The following is a 23,821-nucleotide window of genomic DNA, read 5'->3' as shown; positions in this document are numbered from 1 at the left end:
GACGTAATGAGTGGCCAGGTTCGATTGGTCGGCATAATTTGAACTCTCCACGAATTCTAGTTGCCTTGCCATCACCCATGGTCGTCGGTCGTGTCATTCTCGGCGTAGTATCACAGCACTGCCTTTCAGGAACACTGTCGTGCGCGTCGTGGGTTCACTAACTGGGACGATCGTCGGTGTTGGCGTCTTCGGATCGGCGGCCATCATAGGCACAGGAGCCGGAAGCTTCACGGTCTCCGGTTAGTGGACGCCGGCTACGCGTTGCACTATATTGTTGCATTGGTAGAAGAAAAACTATCCACCCGTCGTGACGCGTCACCCTGTGCGTGACCGACGCATTTGACGCGTAGGCACGTGCCCCCTCGTGCCGACGCGTGCTAGTGGTTGGAACAAAAAGTACTCTAAAAAATCCACGCTTATCTAAGCGCACATTTGCAGTTTTAACAGCGGAGCTGTTTAAGCTTTAGTTATGCCATGGAAGGTTACAAGAAAACTCAGTCCAGCTGTGCGCCGCCTCGCGTTGCCTAGCAACCACCTGCGAGAGCACCAAGCCACGTAACCTCGTCGCAGCCCACGCGCGTAGGGCGGAGTCATTACGTCACAGGCGAGTAAAGTCTCGGAACAGTCGGCGCCGCGACACACATCTCGCCTCCTCTACTCCGTACGTACGTACGTGCTGCGGCCATGAGAAGACTGAAAAAAATCCGGACGCCCGAAGAAGCGGCCTACCAGGAAGAGCGAGAAGCGATGCGTCGCCGACAAGATGATCCGGGACACCGCGCCGAAACTGCGGCTGGGAAGAGGCGACGCCGAGTCGAGGATCATGAGTTTAAGTCCAAGGAACGGGAGAGTGGGCGCCTGAACGCTCCACGTCGCTGAGAAAGCGATCCCGGTCTGCGACTGCTCGAAAACTTGCAGCGTCAAGCGCGCCGAGACAAGCTAGCAAAACCTAACATAACCTCGCAAAACCTAAAAACAACTTAGCCAAGCCTACGATAACCTCGCAATACCTAGAAGCGACTTAGCCAAGCCTACCAATTTCGCAAAATTTAGCATAACCTCGAAAAACCTACAAACAACTTAGGCAAGCCACGTAAAATCTAGGTGATCACATGCTCCGCAGTTGACTCCAGCCTTGCACCCCTAGTGAAAGCTGCGCACGTTTTTTACACGCCTAATCTAAGCATTGTATTTCTCCACGCTTACCGATCACGCCTACTATGAGTGATCAGCAGCACCCCTTCATGCTTAGCAGGCGTGATAGGAACCCCTGTACACACACTTATCACCGCGCGACCATTCTACACGCTTAGACATGGCGCCTGAGGGGCAAGGGGGGTGAACTGAGGAGCATGCCCTATCTCCCCTCACTCCTCTGCATGCGTGGGAGGCCACGAAAAAGCACCGGCCTTTGTCGCCTTTGGTCGCTTCTCTGAAGCGAGCATTGCTCACCAAGTTCTTCGCAGTCCTCTTCTTTAACTGCTTCTTCACCAGCGCCGACTGTGACTAAGACGATGTGGCAGTGGCAGGAGGCCGGCGAAGTCGAATCTGAATATGCTGCAGAGACATTGTGCAAGACTCTCCCGCCGGCGACACTGAAACTAATCCACTAAGAAGTGGTGTTCCGTAGCCCTGGCACTGCTCAACAAACGTATGTAAAACCTAAACAAGCCTCTCGGTATCTCCTTGCACAAAAGGACGAATGCCCTTTCATCCGTGCCCTGCGGCGCCGTACGTTCGAAGATGGCTAAGCGTGTGCGGTACAGGGACGTCAGGATAGCATTTCCCCCATTAATATCCTCATGGTATTGCACTCTTTTCCCAATGGTTGGCAGAATACCTTCAATTTTTTCACTGGCCTCTTTCTCTAAGGAAGGGAAATATTCTAAGCAGCGAAACAAATAAGACGGACATATTTCTTCCTGGGATAAATTATTTATTCATAGCCTTCATTCCCAGAAAATAGGATAGAATGAAACGTTGATGTTTAAAAACAAAACTTAGTTAGGCTTTCTCAGCAATCTGAAAATGTTAAGTCTTTATATAAGCTTGATTCAAATGCGCAACGCAGTGAACAATTTCTTTAGTCCTGTTTGCGAACATATTTATTTGCTTGTTTCTGGCTTTACAATTGATTTCACAAAAATTGGCCCTATGCTACCAGATATGTTATATATTTCCTATAAGAAAGGCATATGCACATCATCAGTGCCTTTTCAAGTCATATGCCATCCCTGATATCAATATCTTCCTGATCACAATCGCAGATAAGCGTTGTTTCCCCCAGACAATGCAATATCCTATAAGGTCACTTAGCGGTATCTGAAAAAGAAATACAGAATTCTTAAGTTTAATGCTTTAGATATGATACAGGTCTCTTTTATACTGAAAGTAGTAACTAATGACCGCTTGCTTTTTCACTGCTTTAACACTGATGGCTCTTATGACATTTCTATTACTGACCGCTCTTAAAATGTTGCAGTTGGGAAGTTTTTAGAAGTATGCAATATGCGAAAGGGGGTCTACTCTCTTCAATTTTGAAAGCATACTTTGTAATTTTGGGTCACAAACACGTTTCTGAAGCGATAAATTTCAAGCATAAAATTTCAGTATTTTTGATACGATTAGAAGGAACTTTTTTTTTCATTTTCTACAATACTCCTTTCAAACCTTAATTAGCTATCGAATGCGACTTGAGGAACAAAGGGACAGTGCGCAAAACATTTAGGTGAGACACACAGCTGTAACTAATTGTAGTCTATCATGCTGTCCATAAAAATAAAGTGTAATCATTCGAACAAAACTGGCAATGCATTCGATGAAACCTTTCAAAATCTAAGTAAAAATGAGCCAAAATAACTCAGCTATGCTTGATTTCCCACACAATGGAGATAGAAATTCTGTCAGGAATTGCATTCTACGTGAACTTATCACACCTGAACTCTCAAAGCGTGCATATATGGGTTTGCAGGTTGAAATCAAGAACTGCATAAGTACATTCACAACGGGCAGAGTATATTCATGTTCATCGAACAGTCATTCTTCCTTTCTTTAAAAATGTAAAATATGCGGAGCTACACATAGATATCGGAATTCAGAGCGCAATTCTAGTTGCAAATTAAGTGGCACGTGTGCTTGCAAATTCGCATGCAGCGCGTCTGAGATGCCGGTTACTGTCAGTCGACAAATAGAGGACACAATTATGAATTTTCGCTTCATTGGCAACGGCATGCTATGCGCGGCATACGTGAGAACTAGACCAAATAGTGGACTCGCCGGCAGCGGAGAGACATTAACGACGTGCAGCGGAGAACCACCTCACTCGTGCAATTTAAAGAAATCCGCCGCCAGCAGGTGTGCAGCTCGCCGGGAAATTGCCAATGTGCTCGAACCTTAATTTCGGTTCCTCCTTGTCTTTTTTTTTTTCATTCTTCCTCACCTTCTTTCTTAATTTCTACTAACGCGTTATGACGCAGCCATTAGTACGTTTCCGAAAATTACGCTTAAAGATTTGTGATACGTTTTATAACGGCCATTTTATTTAATATTGACCCTCCGTGGTGAACAACACGCAAGGTAATTTGTATCAGATGTCGCTTTTCGCAGCATCTCTGCCCGAAGCCTATTTTCACCAGAACAAGCACCAGACAGGATAGGCTGGTAGGACGAAATTAGTTACTTGGACAAGTAACTTTTCTGGCCAGTAATATGTCTGCCGAGTATTGGGGGCGAGCTCCGCCACTGGAAAAGCTGGCGCCACCGTCGGCGTGACGTGACATGATGGATCACGTGGACACAGCGGCCGCGTTGGCTGCTTCGGAAGCGCCGAAGCGAACTGAAAACTAAAGTTTAAAGTCCCACCTGCGCTGTGATTTTGATTAAGTGGTGAGGCTTTTCCGCCTTCGGTGTCTGCTTCACACCATTTCAAAGCACTATAATAGGTAGTGGCTGCCCTTGGAGGCGTGCCACATGGTAGGCTACTGCTCGTTGTCGCAGTGCCAGACGTACGCAACGGAGCCCGATGTCAGCCTTATTCGCACGTAGCCGCGGGACAAGAAGCTGCGTGAAGCTTGGCTCGCGAAACTTAGAACCAGCAAATAGCCGTTGGCTACAACTCGGGTATGCAGCAAGCACAGACGCGAGGAGTTCTGCTACGGCGCCGGGTCTGCGATGTTCGGCGAGTAGCAGAAAACGCGCACTGAGACGCTCGCTCATGCCCGCTGCCCCACTAATGTCATGATAGTTGGGTCTGGGAACTTGTTGATGCTAGATACTGGCAAGTTCACTAGAATGGAAAGGGAGCGGTACGAAGCATATTAAAAACAGGCATGGCATATGGTCATGTTTGTGTTATGAATTAGTACACTGGATTACGAAAAAGAAGCAGCGGGAAACCGCACGCTCAGAACACCGATAAACATGCAGTGCGACGCAACTTGAGAAATAACAGTGAAACGTCCAATAATTTAGAAGAAAAAGAAAAGATTGAATTGTCACGACGGCACATCACAGTCGCCGTATCTAGGCGTGGAAGTCTCTATAACGAAATTATTTTTTAACAGCTCTAATAGCTTCCACGCGACAATAGTTGCTTGTGTCCTGTCAAATGCTCATACTCTGCGGCCTAAAGCTCACAGCATGGTGCGAAAACGCGTACCATGCTGCGCGCGTTCGCAGCGAAAGTGAAACATTGTGCGCGGACGCGCAGTCGGTCGCTGCAAACCCGTGCGATCGCTGCATTGAGGCTTCATTCCATTATGCTCCATCTGGTTGTACAGACAACCTACTATAAGAACATAATTCACATAGTTTGCTCTCAGCGTTTGCCTACCTTTCAGGGGAGAAGCCGGTTCCCGAGACTCCATCGCGACGAGCGCGAGCAGTGGCGTTCACTGTTCCTATTCGGTAAAGAGATAGCATCTGTAAACGATTCTGCGCTTTCAGTTTGCCGAAGATTATTATTTCGACAGTTAAAAATTTCCCTCGTTTTGACTGTACATACAGAAATGTCCAGGAGGGCTTCCGCGTGGTGTTTTTATTGAGCGCCGTAAGCCAAACCTATGAGGAGCGCGCCGCGTGATCCCTCATACTAAGCAAGGGAGGCGTTATCGACAGATGGCGACTCCGTAAGTCCTAGCCCCCGATATACGTACACAATGCCTAGCGCACGCAATGAAGCATCTACATTAGGCGCTGAATGCTACCACAGTCACAGGTACAATAAGAAAGACTTAAGTTCTCTCCCTGACCAACTCATATGGTAATGGTAAATATGCGGAGAGAACGCCGGCTCTGAGATCGTTTCTGACTGAGGTGACGGAAGCTTTGTCACTATCACTGGCTGGAAAACCACGGGAAAGTTATTTTTCTTGTTAGGCGTGTATACCGTATTTGCACGCAAACAACCCAACCATAATTATTACGCGAGGGAGAAATTGTAAATATCAGGAAATTAAAAATATATAGTAAGATTATTGAGCAAACTTTCTGCCGCAGAGAAACGGGAAACGACGCCTAAAATCTGCTTGAAGGTGGATTCCGACGGGGCTTTCATTCATCGTCGCTGCGAACTTCCGCGGCAAAATGAAGTTAAAAGACAAGAGCTGAAGCCCGTTAGAGAACCTAAATATTGTATATCGAATGTCATTTTTACCGTTGGCAATGAACGAAAGCTGAGGCCTTTTTCACTGCCAGCGAAAACGGCGCCAGCCTCCGTGACACCCACCGAGGTTATCGAACAAACGTCATTCGGAAGTCCGCGATGCAACCAAACAGGGCAAAGCCGCTGACGGATTGCGCACTGGTGCACGGCGCCACCCCGAAGACCGCTCGATTGCCGCACCGGCACAACAGCGTCCACCACCTTGCTGAAGGTTGCAATTAATATGCCGTAACCATATTGATGCCCCACTTACAGCGTTCTCAAACATGAAAAGAAACCCGCCGCAAGAAACACAGTAGCAACTCGTATACCTCGCCACCCTTACACGAGGCTAAGTGGCAATGAGAATTGAGAGAAGGATGAGATGACGAATATGAAATTAAATGACAGAACATGTTATAATCGCGTCATGAACCAGAACATAACGCGAGGCGGGTTTCCACGTTACCAATTTCAAAAGTTAGCCCGCCTTGTAATCGTGGGAATTGGGCACTTTAGCAGAATAAACAGAACAATTCCGAGGAATTCAACAGTCCAGGGTTAAACATTCTTATAAAAAGTATGAAGTTGTCCACTCTTTATTTTGATGAAAGCTACTGCTCGCGTAGAAGGTTCTTGCTTTCCACTAAAATGCACCATTAAGGCAAATTTTGCGCAAATAATGATAAAAGCCGACACCGGAAATCATGACAAATAAATAGTTAGCCGCAATTTAGTAAGAGCGAAGTATGGCTGGTGTTCTTACCTATATATTCCCATCGTCCAAGAGTGGCAGGTGAGGGATATGGGAATGCTGTTCCTGAGCCGTCAGACCTCGGCGGATATTTTGTCGTAAGATCGGCGCAGTCGCATTCTGCATGCATGCATCAACCGCGTTGTACGCCAAGAATGTCTGTAGAAGTGAACATCGCGATGCACGCCAACTCTGACCATCCAAACGAAAGCTGTGTGCTGCATTGAACGAACATCGCGACCGTCCGCCGTAGAATCCACACCGAAAATGGCCGACAGCAGTCTTAGAAATACCACGGTCTTCATCAGCCTCCACAAGAAAAGTTTCGCATTCCCCGCAGGGCGGTGACAAGGCGCCGAGCGTTGTTCTCCCTCGGCCACGCTCCGTGCAGACCACGTGATATATATCACGGTTCCCTTATCCGGATTTTTATATGCGTGATGGAAAGTTCCCGCGCGAGTGCTCCGCGAGATTATAAGCGTGTGATTTGCGTTTCTCACTGGTACGGGGCTCCCTAACGCTCGCTTAAACCAAGACATGACACGCAGTCTTGTCCTCACGCTTGCGTGAAGCAATCTCACGCCTATTTTCGGTCGCGTGGTGATTGACACGTCATCCACGCCTAATTTACATGCGTCAAGCTTCAACTTACACGTGCGATTAAGCGTGGTATTTTTTGGAATGTAAGAAAAGGAAGAAACAAAACTATAAAGGTAAGTGCCACGATATGAGAAAAGAAACGGAAAATAAAAAGAAATTATACGCGTACATAAAAAAAAAAAAAAGGGTCAATGAGGAATCGTGTGCAGCTAAAGCCTAGTTGAGACTTCGAGGAAAAAGTAGAGTTGGCGCCATCTTTGATCGGCAAAGCAGATGACCCAACGGCTTTCTAGTAGATAAGCATGAGTGCCACGCGGACGTGCCAAACCTCAGGACACTATCCGTCTAATGTGGGTGCCAGCTCATGCCCGCAACCCGGGTAACGAAGCAGCTCACCCAGCCGCCCGAGCAGGAGATAACTGGGAGGCGGGATCGCTCGACCTAGATGGCCGGCTTGAAACCATCCTCACATATTACGAATTAACTCAATTGTGCAAGGATTCACGCCGAGCGCATCCGTTCCCGAGCACGATCGTCTCCCGGGAGCAGCCCGCGACTGTACGACGGGTGCAGACTGAATCCGTGCTAAGCCCCAAAAGGTTGACTGAAATTTCTAAGCAAGTGTTTAAACCTAACTGCAGGCACTGCGAAGCACTAACCCCAGACCAAGATGATTTTTTGAGGGTGGCTGTGCAACCCTTCACCAGGAAGGATTATGCGGCAATCTCCCACGCTCAGGGCCTGGGCCAGCTCGTACAATCAAGAATGATGATACAACGAGCCAAGTCATGCTGGCAGAGTGGGCTAACCGCGTCGCAGCCACATGACCTCAATGCTAGCTCCTCTCCCAGGGTCTGAAAGACGAACACGCCTGCAATAGTTTAATTCTCTAGTGAAGGGAAGCGTATTCCAGGGTGGCAGTTTATAACGTGTTTTGATGCGGTAGCCAAATTAATCGGTGTATGTTGGATGAGGGCGTTTGACACAAGACAGGTAGTTTGGCGACAGCTGGAAGAGGCCTACTCTCTGCCGTGCCCATAAGATAGGCTGTTCGTAATGATTACACTCGCACGCGCCTCAACAATCTGAAGAAAACATATATGCTTTTCCTGCAGTGCGGGAGAAGCACATCTCTGGAGCCAACTCTGGCTTTTGACAGTGTTACGCTTTTTGTTGTCGACGGGAATGTTCGTGTTGCCACTTTTGGCAACCAATTATTCGTTGCCCAGCTTATTTGCGGGCTCGCTGTTTCTGATCCACTCTTGCAGGCGAAGTTCAACGACTTCAAGGTTCAGAACATCGTGGCCAGCTGCGACGTTGGCTTTTCCATCAAGCTCGAAAGCCTAGCTCTCAACCACGCGCAGTTTTCATGGTGCGTAAACCCGCCACCCACAGCTATTTATTTACAGAACGGCCATTGTACGGTTCTCTCTGCTGCATCAATAGTTTGTCTACTACTTGCGTGTGTCCTGTTTTACATTTAACGTGGTTACCTCTTAAATGGTATCCTATTTCGCTCAATGCCACATGGTTCTCTAGGGAGACGTTGACGCCACTCGGAGCCACCGGCTACTGATTTACTTCTCCTGATCTACCAAATGAGGAACTGAATAAAAAATAATTTCATCAATAGTTTTCAGTTGCGACAATCCAGATTCATCAAGGAAACCCCAAATGGTCAAACGTTTTACACAGTGTCTCACTACAGCCTGCCTCATATTCAGATCACTGTTATAATCAAGTCAAGTTTATTTTCAGCAACACAGAGTTGGAGGTTCATAGGGGAAAAGATGTCACAGACATCTTGAGAGTACCCAAGGACCCATCAAATAACAGCAGGCAGATAGCAAAAATAATGACCTGAAACACTGTAAGAGCATGTGTCAAAATGTAAACATGAAATAAAATTCTTGCAACGCAACCCTTTTAATGTACAAAATAAATGCACATAATACAGACGTCACACAATCCTTGTAAACACTTGTGCAAAGACAACAAAAGGAATTTTATACATAAAATCAAATATATATCAAGTAAACAAAAAGATGGTGTTCTAGCGGCTCCTATACGTTGAAAAGCATAGTTCACACATGTTTCTTGAATTTACATTCAGGCAGTTCGGAATTATTACAAGTTAAAAATTTAAGTATTGTCTCTTTATTGTCTCTAAATGGCACTTAGAACCGCAGAATATTTTTTCCTTGCCTAGAGCCTTTCAATCAGATCTTTCAAACGTAAGCCCGATGTAATCTTAAGTTTCGAAACGTTCCACCTTAACTACATTTTAGTTCTTTTCTTAGCTTGGCGTTGTTTCAGCCATACCACGTCTGATTTCTCCCATCCTAACTTGTTAGTGCTGACAAGGTCAGGACCAGGATGTAAAATAATATTTGTTACGCAGGCAACGACTACCATTCTACAACCCTGCCGCGGTGCTTAAATATTGTACAGTTCAAAACTGCGCTTGGTGTGCATTGTGTCTCGAGCCATTGCAGATTGCACTCCATCATCCGCGTCATTACGCTACGAAAAGCACAGCTAGGCCCATTGAAGGAGCCTAACTCCAGCGCACGAAGTTTTGGCTCGTTGTTTTGTTGGTTTCGCTGACACCCATTCTACTGTCTTCCTTTCAAGCTGACGCGAGAGACTGAAGGCAGAAGAGGGAACGTGTAGCAAATATTTCTAGAAGATAACGGCTAGAAAGAATAGTCACCTGTACATCTCGTTTTATGCCGCTGATAAGCAAGAGTGGAGTACTGACGTGTGTGGGCGAATCAGGCCCAACGAAAAGAAGGGTAGCCTCATGTACCGAAATGAACCAGTCATATGCTATGAAAACAAGTTTCTTACATGAACAGTCTGCATCGCCCTTATGTAGAACGCCGGAACGGGGGCCTTCGGGCGCTGCAGACGCAGCCAGCCACACAACGCAAGCTGCTGGGTCCGACGTATAACGGCTACTCGGCGCATTTAGGCCAAGCAACTACCGTTAGACGTCGCTCGCTGGCTCCTGAGCACCCTGGAGCACGCCGTTCCCGCGCTCTACACAAGGGCGACGCCGACTGTACATCTTTATTTTATTAAGTACACTTCGTAGGTTGCTTCCCTTTTAAACCACACGTACTGGATGATGAACGGGCCATATGTACTGATGCTACTTAGTTTGTGGCTTCACCGCTGTGCTAAACTGTTTTGGTCTCCCACATTATGCAACATGAGTGTCAGGTCTTCGTTTTTTCGTTCTTGATTTGGGTGCGCAGTTCTGCGCAAGACCAGGTAGAGCAGTTCACCGCTGTCCCTGCGTGATGATACAGACGGACCAAGGAAGGTGGTTGATCTTGTCCCTTAGCGCTCGCAGACGTATTGTGTGCCGCTGCCTTCAGTTCCAGCATTGCCGCAATTACCAACATCTCTCGGGAACTACCTGAAACCGGGACTTTGTTTTGTGACGCTAAAACAGCATTGCAGCTTATTAACTCTGTGCTTAAACGAGAAGCTCATATCTGGCTTGTCCTGGAACTGGCCGGAACTCTGCTTTGCGAAATTGGCACCGTGTAATATTGCGTTGGGTGTCTGGGCACTGTGATGTTAATAGAAAGGAGCTCCTCGACGCAGAGGCAAAGTAACTCTCCTCAATGTAGATTCAATTTCACTGCTATGTACCAGGACTGACGCCAACGCAATCCTAATCGACATCATGCGCCTAACTAAGACGAGTTTCAGGTCTCAGCCAGAACACCGTCGTCGCTACTTGCATTCACTTGATCCCGAGATTCGATTCGGGATACCATGTAGCATTCAAAGAAGCCACGCAAGCGTTCTACACAGACTGAGCCTTGGCATGGCCTTTACACAAAGCTATCGCTGTCTTCGCCCTACGGATAGCCCGGACTGTGAGAAATGCGCTTTGGTGGAGACTACACAACACGTGATTTGAGTGTGCTGTTAGGATCGGCCTGCAGCTATTTCAGCCCGCTGCAGGTGCGTCGATCGATCCGGGGTGGTGGCGCCCTTCGGAGAACCAGCCAGGACAGCGCTAACCAACCGTGAACTTCCTTTGGAGAACTGCGGACTACGGCGCTGCAAAGGTCGTCTGCCCTCGAGAGAGCGCTGAAACCTGTGCGGCATGTGTGTGTGAGCCCTCCTCCTCCAATAAGGCGTGTAGTCTGCGATGACGTCGAACGATGACGTCGAACGGAGTGTTTATAAGCAGCGATTGTCGGCTGCTAGAGTGTGCTCGTCGTCGTGCTCGTTGTCGTGCTCGAAATGTACTCGTGAGCTGTGTGCTCGATTGCTGTATGCTTCGTCTTGCGGGCTCCATTTGGGAGTCACGCATAGACTGTGTAAATGTATCCCATGTTTAACTGTAAATATTGTAAATAAACCCTGTTCGCCTAGTCCTGTCCCCCCAAGTTCCTCCGATAGTCCGACGAATCTAATAACTGAATGGCTGCGGTGAGATCGGCCTACGGCTCGTAGATCGGCCTACCACTCGGAGACAGCAACGGCAGCTGACGGACGTTGGCACATGGTGACCGACCGGTATCCTGATCAAGTTGGAGGCGACTTGAGATTGACCACCTCTTGCAACTGACTGGATACGGCGGAGAAAGACTGGTGATATGGTGCTGCTTCAGTGGGTAAGCGTTTGGTTTTGGCTGTAAGATTTACCAGGCTTCAATTTATCTGTGTTTTTGGATTTGATTCGCTGGGATCTTTTACTTCTATTTTGATTTGTGTGGGTATCGCAGCAAGTATTGTGTGAGAGCAGAGCCAAAGCTTAAAGTAGCGACCATGGTCCTAATGTGTTTGACGAGAGCTGACCTGTTGTGGTTGTGTGAAGAGATCGAGGTAAACGTAGATGAGGACTTGACGGAAGCAGAAATTCGTAAGACAATTCTAGAAAGTAACAATGATTTGAAATTCATCGAGCAAATGGGCAAACGAATTCTAAGTAAAAGACAGGAACGGGAATCAATTAGGCAAGAACGCCAAGAGCATGAGCAAAAACGGCAAGAGTTGAAAAAGAAATGGCAGCAGTGAACAAGCAGATACACGATTTACAGCAGTTAAACGCACAAAGTCAACAGCGGCTTGACAAATCTGTAGGCTGGACGCAGCGAAAGTGGGAAGTAGATAGCTGATTTTGCTCGAAAGCCGAGGAAAGTAGTAGTACCTGTGTGTAGCAGCACTTTCATAGGTGAACTCGAAGTGCTAGCAGCTAACGATGCCTTAGTGCCAACAGAGGCCGTTAAGGCCAGAGTGAGAGCGACGAGGTGCTGCGCCAACAGAGGACTGTAGAGACAGCTAGGCCAGCTGCGAACAAATTGGCACAGTTACCGCACGGGTGCGTCGCATCTCATGGTATCGAGGTCGTTAGCGAGGTACAGGGTACTGTTGACTAGACGGACACGGGCTCCCATGTCGAGGCAGATCTGTGTGCCGAAGTGAAGTGCCAGCTGGACGATGCAGTTGAGGGCAGCTCTCAGGATTGCGAGCTCCATAGCTCAAGGGAAGACAACTCCAATGTTCAGGGATCGGTGCAGCTCTCCGCCAGTCTACGTAGCCAAGAGAGGGATGGTTTAGTTAGGAATCATTCAGACTGTGCGCGTGAGACAGCGATCGAGACCGACGGGCTGTATACCGATGCACAGCGTGAGCTGGGCAATGCAGTAGAGGGCAGTTCGCAGGAGTGCGAGTTGCGTAAATCGAGTAACGCCTACTGCATTGTTCCAGAGTCGGTTGAGCTGTCCGCCAGTCGAGGCAAAGAGAGAGTCGATTTAAATGAAAATCACTCAGACTGTGCGGGTAAGAGACCGATCCGGGCCGACGAGATGTGTAACGGCCAGCACGAGGCGCGAGAAGGCGACATGAAAAAGAGTTCGAGGAAAAAGCGCCATAGAAAGAAGCGCGCTAAAGATGGGAATGCGGTGGCTAATGTGGCGCAGCCAAAAACGGCGAGAGACCCAAAAGGGCAGAGCGCGAAGAAAAGAAGGGTGCGGTCGTCGTTGACGACGTGTTCGCATCAAGCACGTTTTAGCGACCGGTCCAAAGGAGGCCGAGAAGCATGTTCTGCACGGACGCGGATAAAGGGCACAGGGCAGTTATCTTCCTCGTCGGTCCGTCGTTCTTTTCGAAGTTTAGCGTGTAGTACAAAGAAGCGCAAGGTGGCAAGACGAGGTGAGGTGGTAGGGAGTCGTGACGCGGTTAATCGAGTTCGTGTTAAAAGCTGGGCGCCAGGAAGCAAATTGGCAGGAGACTGTAACGTCTTGGGAGAGCTCATAGTGAGTCAGCCCTTTTGTTGTTCCTCGGTAGCCAGAGTAGCTTTCGAACCCCGACCACCTCGAGTACGACTCAAAAGTATCAGTCAAATGTAAACATTTGAAACGGGAGGCCAGGAGAGGTTCCGTAGAAGTAAAACGTGCTATTTTGTTTTATTTTTGAGCACTTGACATTTCGCGTTTTAAGTTTCGTTCAATATGTAAAGGTATGAACTTTGTTTATGTTTTGTTTGAGAAGCTCCGAGAGTTGAAAGACGCGTCTTAAGTAAACATGTAGTTTCGCAAGGTGTTCATTAATGAGTAGATAGGCTTTCTTTGTGTATGTGACCTGAAGGTCAAGGTTATCGGTAAGAGGCCCATCGTAACGCGCGTGTGTATTAGTGAACCTTTTTTTTTGTTTTTTTATTTTCTAAGGTGTAGCGCGTAGGTTTACAGTAAGTGCGTAATTTGCACTGAAAAGCGTTCTTAGTTCCATTAGCGCGTGTCCTGTGTGGACGGAAGGAAGGAGATTTATGACTGGGTTGCTCGTGTGTGTTAAGGGCAGCTGTGTTCCGACTTCACTAGTAAGCGTGCGTGGAACTAGTCGTTAGAAGACACATTTGTTTAAAGGTTCCTCTGTGTTGCGTTAGTTACGCAAGTTTGGTTGTTCGTTTAAGGAACGTGTCCTGTGTGGACTAAAGGAACAAATGTGCGTAAGCGTGATGAAAACTTTGTGTATGACGCAAGTACGCGTTCGGGATAGGGACCACAAAGCTAGCGCGATTGTGATTACGCACCTGTGGAGTTGGCCAGATGGTCCAGTGGCAACTGTACATAAGCTAAGTACGCCACTGGGATAGGGTAAGAACAGGCTGTTCGTGAACTTAGGGTGCTTAAGTTGTGTTTGGGTATTGGTGGTTGAGAAGCCTTCGGTTTAGTTCTACGTAAACCTTTACTCTTGTGCAGCGCGATGGTCCGGCTTGGTCGAACTCAAAGGGGAACGTGAACGCTCGCTTTGGCGGCACGAAATGTTGGGGCAAAGTTTGGGATTCCCAGTTGAGCGGCTTGCATGGAAATTTGGTAGGAGGCCTGGTGGATTAACAGCTGATTCCGGGCGTTTGCACGCTGAGTGGTATTGTGTTGCCGGGATCCACTCTTCTGTGCCAGTTGTTGTGAGATGGTTGAAGGCATTCCAAGTGCGCAGGGGTTGCAGAGAGCAAAGCCATCGTCTTGCTCGCCAGCCATTCTCTTCCTGCCCAGGGGTTGCCAGCACTGGCCAGGCGAGATTTTCCGGGCCATGGAGGAGCTGTTAGGATCGGCCTGCAGCTATTTCAGCCCGCTGCAGGTGCGTCGATTGATCCGGGGTAGTGGCGCCCTTCAGAGAACCAGTGAGGACAGCGCTAACCAACCGTGAACTTCCTTTGGAGAACTGCGGACTACGGCAGCTCTGGAATTTAGGGGCGCCGGCTGGGTTCGGGCGTGACCATCTGACTACGGGAACGCAGGACAATGGATACCACGACGACTGCGCTGCAAAGGTCGTCTGCCCTCGAGAGAGCACTGAAACCTGTGCGGCACGTGTGTGTGAGCCCTCCTCCTCCAAAAAGGCGTGTAGTCTGCGATGGCGTCGAACGATGACGTCGAACGGAGTGCTTATAAGCAGCGATTGTCGGCTGCTAGAGTGTGCTCGTGGTCGTGCTCTTTGTCATGCTCGAAATGTACTCGTGAGTTGTGTGCTCCATTGCCGTATGCTTCGTCTTGCGGGCACCATTTAAGAGTCACGCATAGACTGTGTAAATATATCCCATGTTTAACTGCACGTAAATACTGTAAATAAACCCTGTTCGCCTAGTCCTGTCGCCCCAAGTTCCTCCGATCGTCCGACGAATCTAATAGTGCCCGCTGTGCCGGCGAGAATGACAATCAATGAAGGAATATTTCGCAAGCGTCTATAAGTCGGCTCTTTTTGAAGGCCTGGTTTTAAGCCCATGGCCAAAGTACTCCTTTTGTCAGGCTATGAACGCGAATGTAGGTTTTATAGAGACCGAACTGGATAAACGATTGTAATAAGAATTTCTGGTTAATTGTGAATTCTTTATTAATGCCTATTATCGTCATAATTTTTTCCGCGACTGCTACGAAAAATTGCCATGCGATGGCCGCTCGATGCACTTTGCGTGTTTTCGTGGGCTTCTTTAACTCTAGGAAAAACTTTTATGTAACCCGTACTGAGCAACAGAAAGGTGTATCTGGAGTTATTCATATGGCTCTAGAATTTACTCATTGACAATTTTCGTCTAAATAAATTTGAGAAGGTTTTGGCCGATTGCAAAAATAATCTGAGTATCTCCAAGCGACGGTAAATAGCATTACTTGGATCCTCTCCAGCTACGTGGTATTTAGATATCTTTAAATCTTGGGTCACGATAGTTGGGACGCCCTATATAAGGGTGTCCCACATAATTTGAGCCAAGAATTGAAAAATGAAAGTCGCGTCGGTAGCGAACTGGAACCAAAGGCATACTATTCCCAATAGCCTATAGTAACACATTTTTATCCCATAACTCACTAATTAAGTTTAATTACCCAACTTCTTATTTATTGGCTGAGGACCCCAAGTATGACACGCAGATTTGTAGAGCTCCTTCAGAAACCACAGATCGAGTTTTTCCATTACGATACGTCTCACGTAGTCCTTTTTCCGGGATGCAAAGAAAGCCCGTGAAATGTGAAAAAAGCCATGTGCAGTGGTATTGTGCTGCTCTCACAACAACGTCGGCTGTATCGTGACTGGCGACGAGGTAGTGGCAGGGCATTCTTTATCTCATGGGCGGCGCTCGGCCAGCAGCATGCATTTTCGCCGTCATCCGACGGGAGCCGACCTTATTCACCGAACGCACACTTGAGAGCAGCACGATATCACTGCACAAACACTCCGTCACGTGACTTGTTTCATATTTCGCGGGCTTTCTTTGCAACGCGGAAAAAAGGACTACGGGTGACGTGTCGTAAAGGAAACAAGTTGATCGGCGATTTCTGAAGGTGCTCTTGAACCTGCGCATCATACTTGGGGTCTTCAGCCAATAATAAAATAGCTGGGAAATTAAGCTTAATTAATTCGTGAGTTATGGGGTAAAACGAAAAATTGTTTGAGTTACTATAGACTCTTGCGAATAGTATGCTCTCGGTTCAATTCCCTTCCGACGTGCCTTTTTTATTTTCTTGGCTCAAGTGATGTGGACACCCTGTATATATATATATATATATATATATATATATATATATTGTAACCACTATTAACGTACTTCGTCGTTTTCATTTGTACATAGCCATCATCATCATCCCTGTTCTTCGACTTCTTCGCGCGTGAGCTGGGGCGTTGCCTTTTTTTGGAATACACAGCGCTGGACAACTTGATCGGTCTCAGTATTATAAAGTGGTGGAGGTACGTCAAGACCCCGACGTCCTCTCGCGTTCCCGTCCTCCCTGGAGCTCCGTTTCGGTCACCGCCTGCACCCAGCTACCCCTACAACAATGGACACTTCCAACCCCGGCCCTTCCGGCGCCTCGAACCCTACCACACAGACGACCCCGCCTGCGGCGCCCTCTTGGACTGTGACGAGCCCTCAGCGCGATCCCCCTGTCTTTGCGGGACTCCGCGGTGATGACGTCGACGATTGGATCGACCACTACGACCGCGTGAGTTCTTGCAACAAGTGGAGCGACACCCAGAAATTGAGGCACGTCGCCTTCTACTTGACCGGTGTTGCAAAGACGTGGTATTTCAACCACGAATCCGACATCGCAGATTGGTCCACGTTTACCTCCAAGCTGCGGCAAATCTTCGCTTCCTCGTCTGGCCGTGCAGAAGTCGCCAAACAGAAGCTGGGAACACGCCGCCAACTTCCCCAAGAGTCTTACACCTTCATACATAGAGGATGTCTTGGCTCTGTGCCGCCGTGCGAATCCTAGCATGACGGAAGCCGAACGCGTTCGCCACATTTTAAAAGGCATTGGGCCTGTCGCGTTCAACGCCTTAATCGTGCAAAATCCGGCTTCTGTCCAAGACATCACTTCAACGTGTCACCGCCTCGACGAGCTGCAGTCTATTCGTCTTCCACATGACAGCAGCGATCCTGAGGTTCCCCATTCTCCAGATCTACGTGCTCTTATCCGCACCATCATCCGCGAAGAGCTTCAACTACAAGGCCTAAGGCGTCCACCTGCTGCCTGCGCCCCAACCCTCACCTTCGACTTGCGCGAGGTCGTGAAGCAGGAGTTGACAGCGATGACTACACCCACGACACATCTTGCTCCGGTAGCGCGCTCCACACCTACGTACGCGGATGTTGTTTCGTTACCCACCCCTACTGTGACTTTCGTGCCTACTGGCGTTTCCTATGACCATTTGGCGTACCCTCAGTGGCGTCACCTCGTATACCCTCAGTGGCGTATACCCTCAGTGGCGTCCACCTCTTCCGGTTTGTTTTTACTGTGGTATACGCGGCCATATATCTCGCTTCTGCCGCCGTCGCCAGCAGGATGAAAGACGAGGCTATGCTGAGCACGAAAGAGACCGCACTCGTCGATCAGACGACTACTATCCCGGATCGTACTCGTTCCCTCAACAGCGTTCTCCGTCTCCTCCAGCTGCTCCAAATCTGCCTCATAGTTCCCGTTCGGCCAGACGTCGTTCTCCATCGCCTTACCGGCGCTCTACATCACCGCTTCGCCCCACTTCCCAGTTTGTCGACCAGCACTCGGAAAAATAACTGTTGCAGTTTTTGGAGGGGAAACTGCTTCTTATCGGTCTTCAAAAAGTCCTCCTGTTCGCCCGGCCAACATGCTTTCTGTGACTGTAGAAGGTGTTCCCGCGTCAGCTATCATCGATACCGGTGCCGCCGTTTCTGTTCTTCGGAGTGATCCGTGTTCCCGGCTCCGTAAAGTAAAAACGCCTTATCTTGGACCTATTTTGCGTGGTGCTAATAATGCATTCATTCATCCCGACGGACAGTGTACTGCTCGTGTTCTCATCGACGGCATACGCCACCACATCGAGTTTATCATCCTTCCAACGTGTATCAATGAACTTACACTGGGTTGGGACTTCCTACATTCTGCTTCAGTCGTCATTTCATGTAGAGAGGAAGTTGTCCACATCACGGATACAGAGCTTGAACCTGTTGCGGACTCTTCACTTTCATGCGTGAACTCGGCCATCGCTGCAGACTACGTCCTGCGTCCTGGTCACGAAGACGTTGTAGCCGTAACATCCAGTCAGATCGCCGACGGAGACGCCCTAGTCGCCCTTTCTTCCCGCTGTACTTCTCGCGGAATTCTCATTGCCACCTGTCTCCTCCGGTTTTCACGCGGCCGCGCCCTTCTGTCTGCTTGCAAAACGACCCCAGATCCTGTGATGATGCCCAAAGGAATGACTGTGGCAACCCTCACCGACACTCAACCTATCTCTATAGTCACGCTTTGCCCCTCTTCATCGCCAGCACCAACCTCAGGTTTGGATGATTCTTTCCCTCCTCCAGCCGTTCTTGGTTCTGACCTAACAGCCGCGCAGTCCGAAGCCTTAATGGTGGTCTTGGCAAAACACAAAGCCTGTTTCGATAGCTGTTCCCCTGTGTTGAGCCAAACTGCTGCGGCTACACACCGCATAGAAACCGATGGTTCCGCTATAATACGACGACGCCCCTATCGTGTATCGCCGTCCGAACGAAAGGTCATTGAACAACAGGTTGCTGACATGCTTGCGCGGAAGATAATACGACCTTCATCTAGCCCATGGGCTTCTCCCGTGGTCCTGGTAAAGAAAAAAGATGGCTCCGTTCGCTTTTGCGTCGATTATCGAGCGCTCAATAAGATCAGACGCAAGGACGCATATCCAATACCTCGAATTGACGACGCTTTGGACACACTACAAGGGGCAGAGTATTTCTCCAGCCTTGATCTTCGATCAGGATATTGGCAAATTCCGATGAACGAGACTGACAAAGAAAAGACCGCATTCGCTACACCGGATGGCCTTTATGAATTTAACGTGATGCCTTTTGGCCTTTGTAATGCTCCTGCCACATTTGAGCGCGTGATAGACAACGTACTTCGTGGTCTAAAATGGAAGACATGCCTTTGTTATCTGGACGATATTGTAATCTTTTCGTCTGACTTCAGCCAACATCTTCATCGATTAGACGAAGTTCTCAAGTGCCTTGCGAATGCTGGTCTCCAGATCAATACAAAAAAATGCAAATTTGCAAGCAAGACGATAAAGGTATTGGGTCATGTCGTCTCAAAAGATGGCGTCCAGCCTGACCCCGAAAAGATTAGTGCCGTTCTCAAGTTTCCTCGCCCCCAGCAACAGAAAGATCTACGTAGTTTCCTCGGCTTGGCGTCATATTTTCGTAGATTTATACGCAACTTCGCAGCAATAGCAGCTCATCTACACAAGCTACTGGTTACCGGTGCCTCTTTCACGTGGACTAGCGACTGCGAGTCGGCTTTTCAAGCTCTTAAGCGGCAACTTACTTCCGGACCAGTGCTTCGCCACTTCGATAATCGAGCCCCCACCATACTCCATACTGAGGGAAGCGCACAAGGTATTGGCGCAGTACTTCTGCAACATAATACAGCATCTTAAGAGCAAGTCATAGCATATGCCAGCCGAACACTTTCTCCAGCTGAGCGGAACTACACCATTACAGAGCAAGAGTGCCTGGCTATCGTTTGGTCGATTCAGAAATTTCGCCCATACCTTTACGGCCGCCACTTCACCATCGTCACCGACCATCATGCTCTGTGTTGGCTTTCATCAATGAAAAACATGTCAGGACGCGTAGGACGCTGGATACTCCGCTTGCAGGAATATGACTTCACTATAACGTACAAGTCTGGAAAAAGTCATCATGATGCAGACGCATTGTCTCGCTGCCCACTCTCGCTCTCTCCCAGCAACGCGCCGTCGTCTTCCCCACCAAGTCACTCCGATGCTACGCCTGCCTCACACCTGCTCTCGATGACGCCCCTGGACCAAGTTACGCTTTCATCACGCTCTGATTTCGTCTCGCTTCAGCGGGCTGACTCCTACTGTCGAGCTCTCATGGATCGCCTTAGTGGGTTCGCCGAACCACTCGACAGCCGCTTGCGACGCCAACTTCGACAACTCCGCCTTCAAGGTGGCGTGCTACACCGCTACGTTTACCATCCAACAGGTCACCGGTGGGTCCCAGTTCTGCCTTCCCTTCGCTTGCGGGTATTAGAGGCACTTCACGACGACGTATCGGCTGGCCACTTAGGCTCCCACAAGACTTACGACCGCATAAAGACCCGCTGCTTCTGGCCTGGCCTACCCACAACGGTGGCCAAATATATTGCCTGTTGTGCGTCATGTCAGCACCGCAAACGCTCGACATCCCCTCCTGCCGGTTTACTACAACCTCTCCCTTGCCCGGACGCACCTTTTGAATTTGTTGGCATTGATTTATATGGTCCCTTGCCGTTGACACCCTCCGGTCACCGTTGGATTGTCACTTCGGTCGACCATTTAACAAGATATGCTGAGACTGCCCCTCTGCGATCCGGAACCGCTTCTGAGGTCGCCGACTTTTTCTTGCGCGCCATCGTCTTGCGCCACGGGGCTCCTCGCGTTCTTCTCAGTGACCGTGGCAAGGCGTTCATTTCACAAGTTCTCGAGGAAGTTCTTCGGGCCACTAATACCGTCCACAAATCTACTTCTACTTATCATCCGCAAGCCAATGGCGTTACTGAGCCCTTCCACCGTACGCGATCTGACATGATTTCCATTTACATCCGTCCTGACCCCACTGACTGGGATAAAATTCTTCCTTTTGTGACATTCGCATATAATACTGCTATTCGACGGACTACCAGCTACAGCCCTTTCTTCCTTGTGTATGGACGATGTCCTTCTACCATATTCGACAGAGAACTCTTTTTCACAGCTTCTTCGCCTAACGCGTCGCTTCCAGAAGATTTTGCTGCCCGAGTTGCACATTGCTGTCAAATCGCCCGGCAAAGTACACAAGCTACCCAAGCTGAGCGCAAGCGTTACTGCGACAACAAACGCCGTGACCTACGTTTTCACCCTGGAGACCAAGTCCTGCTTTGGACTCCAGTCCGCACCCCAGGCCTCTGTGAGTTCTTTCCACGCTACATTGGCCCATACACCGTTGTGCAGCAAACATCTGCAGTGAACTATCTCGTCCGCCCAGTACACTCCGTCACTGACCGGGGCCGCCGGAATGCCGAAATTGTTCACGTCTCGCGGATGAAGCCCTTCACCCTCCGTTTAGATAATCTCTAATCTGCGACCAGGCTGGCCGCTTCCATGACGGGGGGAAGTTGTAAGCACTATTAACGTACTTCGTCGTTTTCATTTGTACATAGCCATCATCACCTTCCCTGTTCTTCGACTTCTTCGCGCGTGAGCTGGGGCGTTGCCTTCTTTTGGAATAAACAGCGCTGCACAACTTGATCGGTCTCGGTATTATAATACATATATATATATATATATATATATATATTGTGACACGCTGACGAAGATGTCAGCTTGGTCGGAAGAGGACGACGCTCTGGACTTCGCCCGCTGTCTACCATCTTGTCAGCCGCTCCGGTTATTGGAAATGTCCTGTAAATATACGTCTGACTGTTGTTGACCCAGTAACATTTTTGGTGGAGGTTGCGGGATCATTATCAAGACGGATTTACGCAGCGGGCGCTCCTTGGCTGCATCTGCAATGTCAGCACAAGGCGAGGATGCTTCGGGCCCGTCGGCACCCACGCCCACCGTCATTCTAGCATAACCCCGCGAACCAGGAACTTTTTCTGGCACCGACGACACTGATGTTGAAGACTGGCTTCAACTATATGAGCGGCTGAGCTCCAGCAACCACTGGGATCAGACTATCATGCTCGCTAATTTGGTATTTTACCTCGCGGGCACGGCACACGCCTGGTTTCAGACCCACGAGGAGGAACTTACCAGCTGGGATATTTGTAAACAGAAGCTGAAAGATTTGTTTGGCAAGCCTGTTGGACATCAACGCGCCGTCCAAAAGACCTGGCTTCGCGAGTACAGACGTGCACTGAATCTTACCTCACGTACATCCAGGACGTGATCGCTCTGTGCCGCAAAGTGGATCCGAAGATGTCCGAACCTGATAAAGTTGCACGCGTCATTAAGGGCAAAGCAGATGATGCCTTCGACCTCCTTGTTTTGAAGAATTCTTCCACTGTGCAAGTCATTATTACCGAATGCCGGCGGTTTGAAGAAGCCAAGAGTCGCCGTATTGCCTAGCCATTTCCCCGCCTTCCCAACACGGCTGCTACGTCCACCGGCGAAGACCTCCGCAGTGCGCCCACGCGCGATCGCTCTGATGGCGTCCTACATATCATCCGACGTGAAATAGAAGCCGCATCTCCTGTCACAACCCCAACCCATGGCTCCGACAATTGCCAGGCGACCGTCTCACTGACACAGTCCGTCGTGCGCCAGGAATTGGCCAACATTGGTTTGACCAACGTCTGCTCAGTTAATCGACGTGACTACACTCCGTCCAGCACTATCATACGCACCCGCAGCCTGCATACCCCAACGCGGTATCGAAATCCGGCCGAATGGCGCACTCCACACAAGCCTATATGCTTCACATGTGGCCGTATCGGCTATATTTCACTTCACTGCCGGTATTCGTGGATTTCGACCCTCTGGCCCTACCTCGAATCCCACGGCCCTCATGCTGCTCCTCGGTTTCCCCCGCAAACGCAGCCAGTACATCCTGGCGGCACTTCTCTGCCTACCCGCTCTAGCCGCTCTCCTTCGCCACGTCGCCGCTTCTCCCGATCGCCCCCATCTCGCCGATCACCGTCCCCTAGCTCCTTCCGGCGCACCCTTCCGGAAAACTAACGGGTGCAGCAGCTGGAGGTGGTGCATGCCAAACCGACCCGACGCACAATTTCTCTTCTGACCTTGCCCACACATCGCAACCTCATTAAAGTGAACGTGGATGGTGTACCTGTTACGGCTCTGATTGACATTGGCGCGCACATATCTGTGATTAATTCTCAGCTTCGGAATCGTCTCAAGAAAGTCCTTACTCCTGCCCCGTCGCCTGTGGTCCAAGTCGCCGACGGTGGAACACCAGCCGTTATTGGAATGTGTCCGGCTCGCGTGAGTGTCGCCGGACATCATACTTCTGTTCTATATTATGTTCTAGAGCACTGCCCTCACGACCTCATTCTGGGCCTTGACTTTCTGTCTACACATTCCGCTTTGATAGAGTGTTCTGCTGGTGTTGTGCAACTCCCTCCACCTGCTGCTTTTGACCCTCCCGACAGTGCTCCGATACGGTTATGTTCCACAGAGCATATTCTTCTCCCGCACCGTGCCGTTACCTACATAGGTGTCTCCCCCATTCCACCTATACCACACGGTGACTACATCGTATCCCCTAATCCGGATGTCCCGCTCTCGCATAACGTCGCTTTTCCTCATACCGTCATTACCATTTTGGACAACGCGTCCTGCCTTCCACTTGTGAA

General features: G+C 49.2%; 1 protein-coding gene across 2 annotated transcripts in view; it reads left to right on the top strand.

The window, feature by feature from the left end:
* LOC126518601 (TATA-box-binding protein-like) overlaps positions 1–23,821 on the top strand; it is a 197,656-nt gene that overhangs the window by 110,053 nt on the left and 63,782 nt on the right. Inside the window, exon 5 of one of the 2 annotated variants that reach the window (XM_050168379.3) lies at positions 8,264–8,367. In XM_050168379.3, the coding sequence (XP_050024336.1) occupies positions 8,264–8,367 (104 nt within the window). Of the gene's footprint in view, positions 1–8,263; positions 8,368–23,821 lie in introns of those variants that run through there. The other variant, XM_055064963.1, reaches the window with a different exon arrangement.

This window comes from Dermacentor andersoni, chromosome 1 (genome assembly GCF_023375885.2).
Source record: "Dermacentor andersoni chromosome 1, qqDerAnde1_hic_scaffold, whole genome shotgun sequence".
Classification (NCBI taxonomy): Eukaryota; Metazoa; Arthropoda; class Arachnida; order Ixodida; family Ixodidae; genus Dermacentor; species Dermacentor andersoni.
Note: the sequence above shows the minus strand (reverse complement) of the source record. Positions and strands in the feature narration are given on the sequence as shown.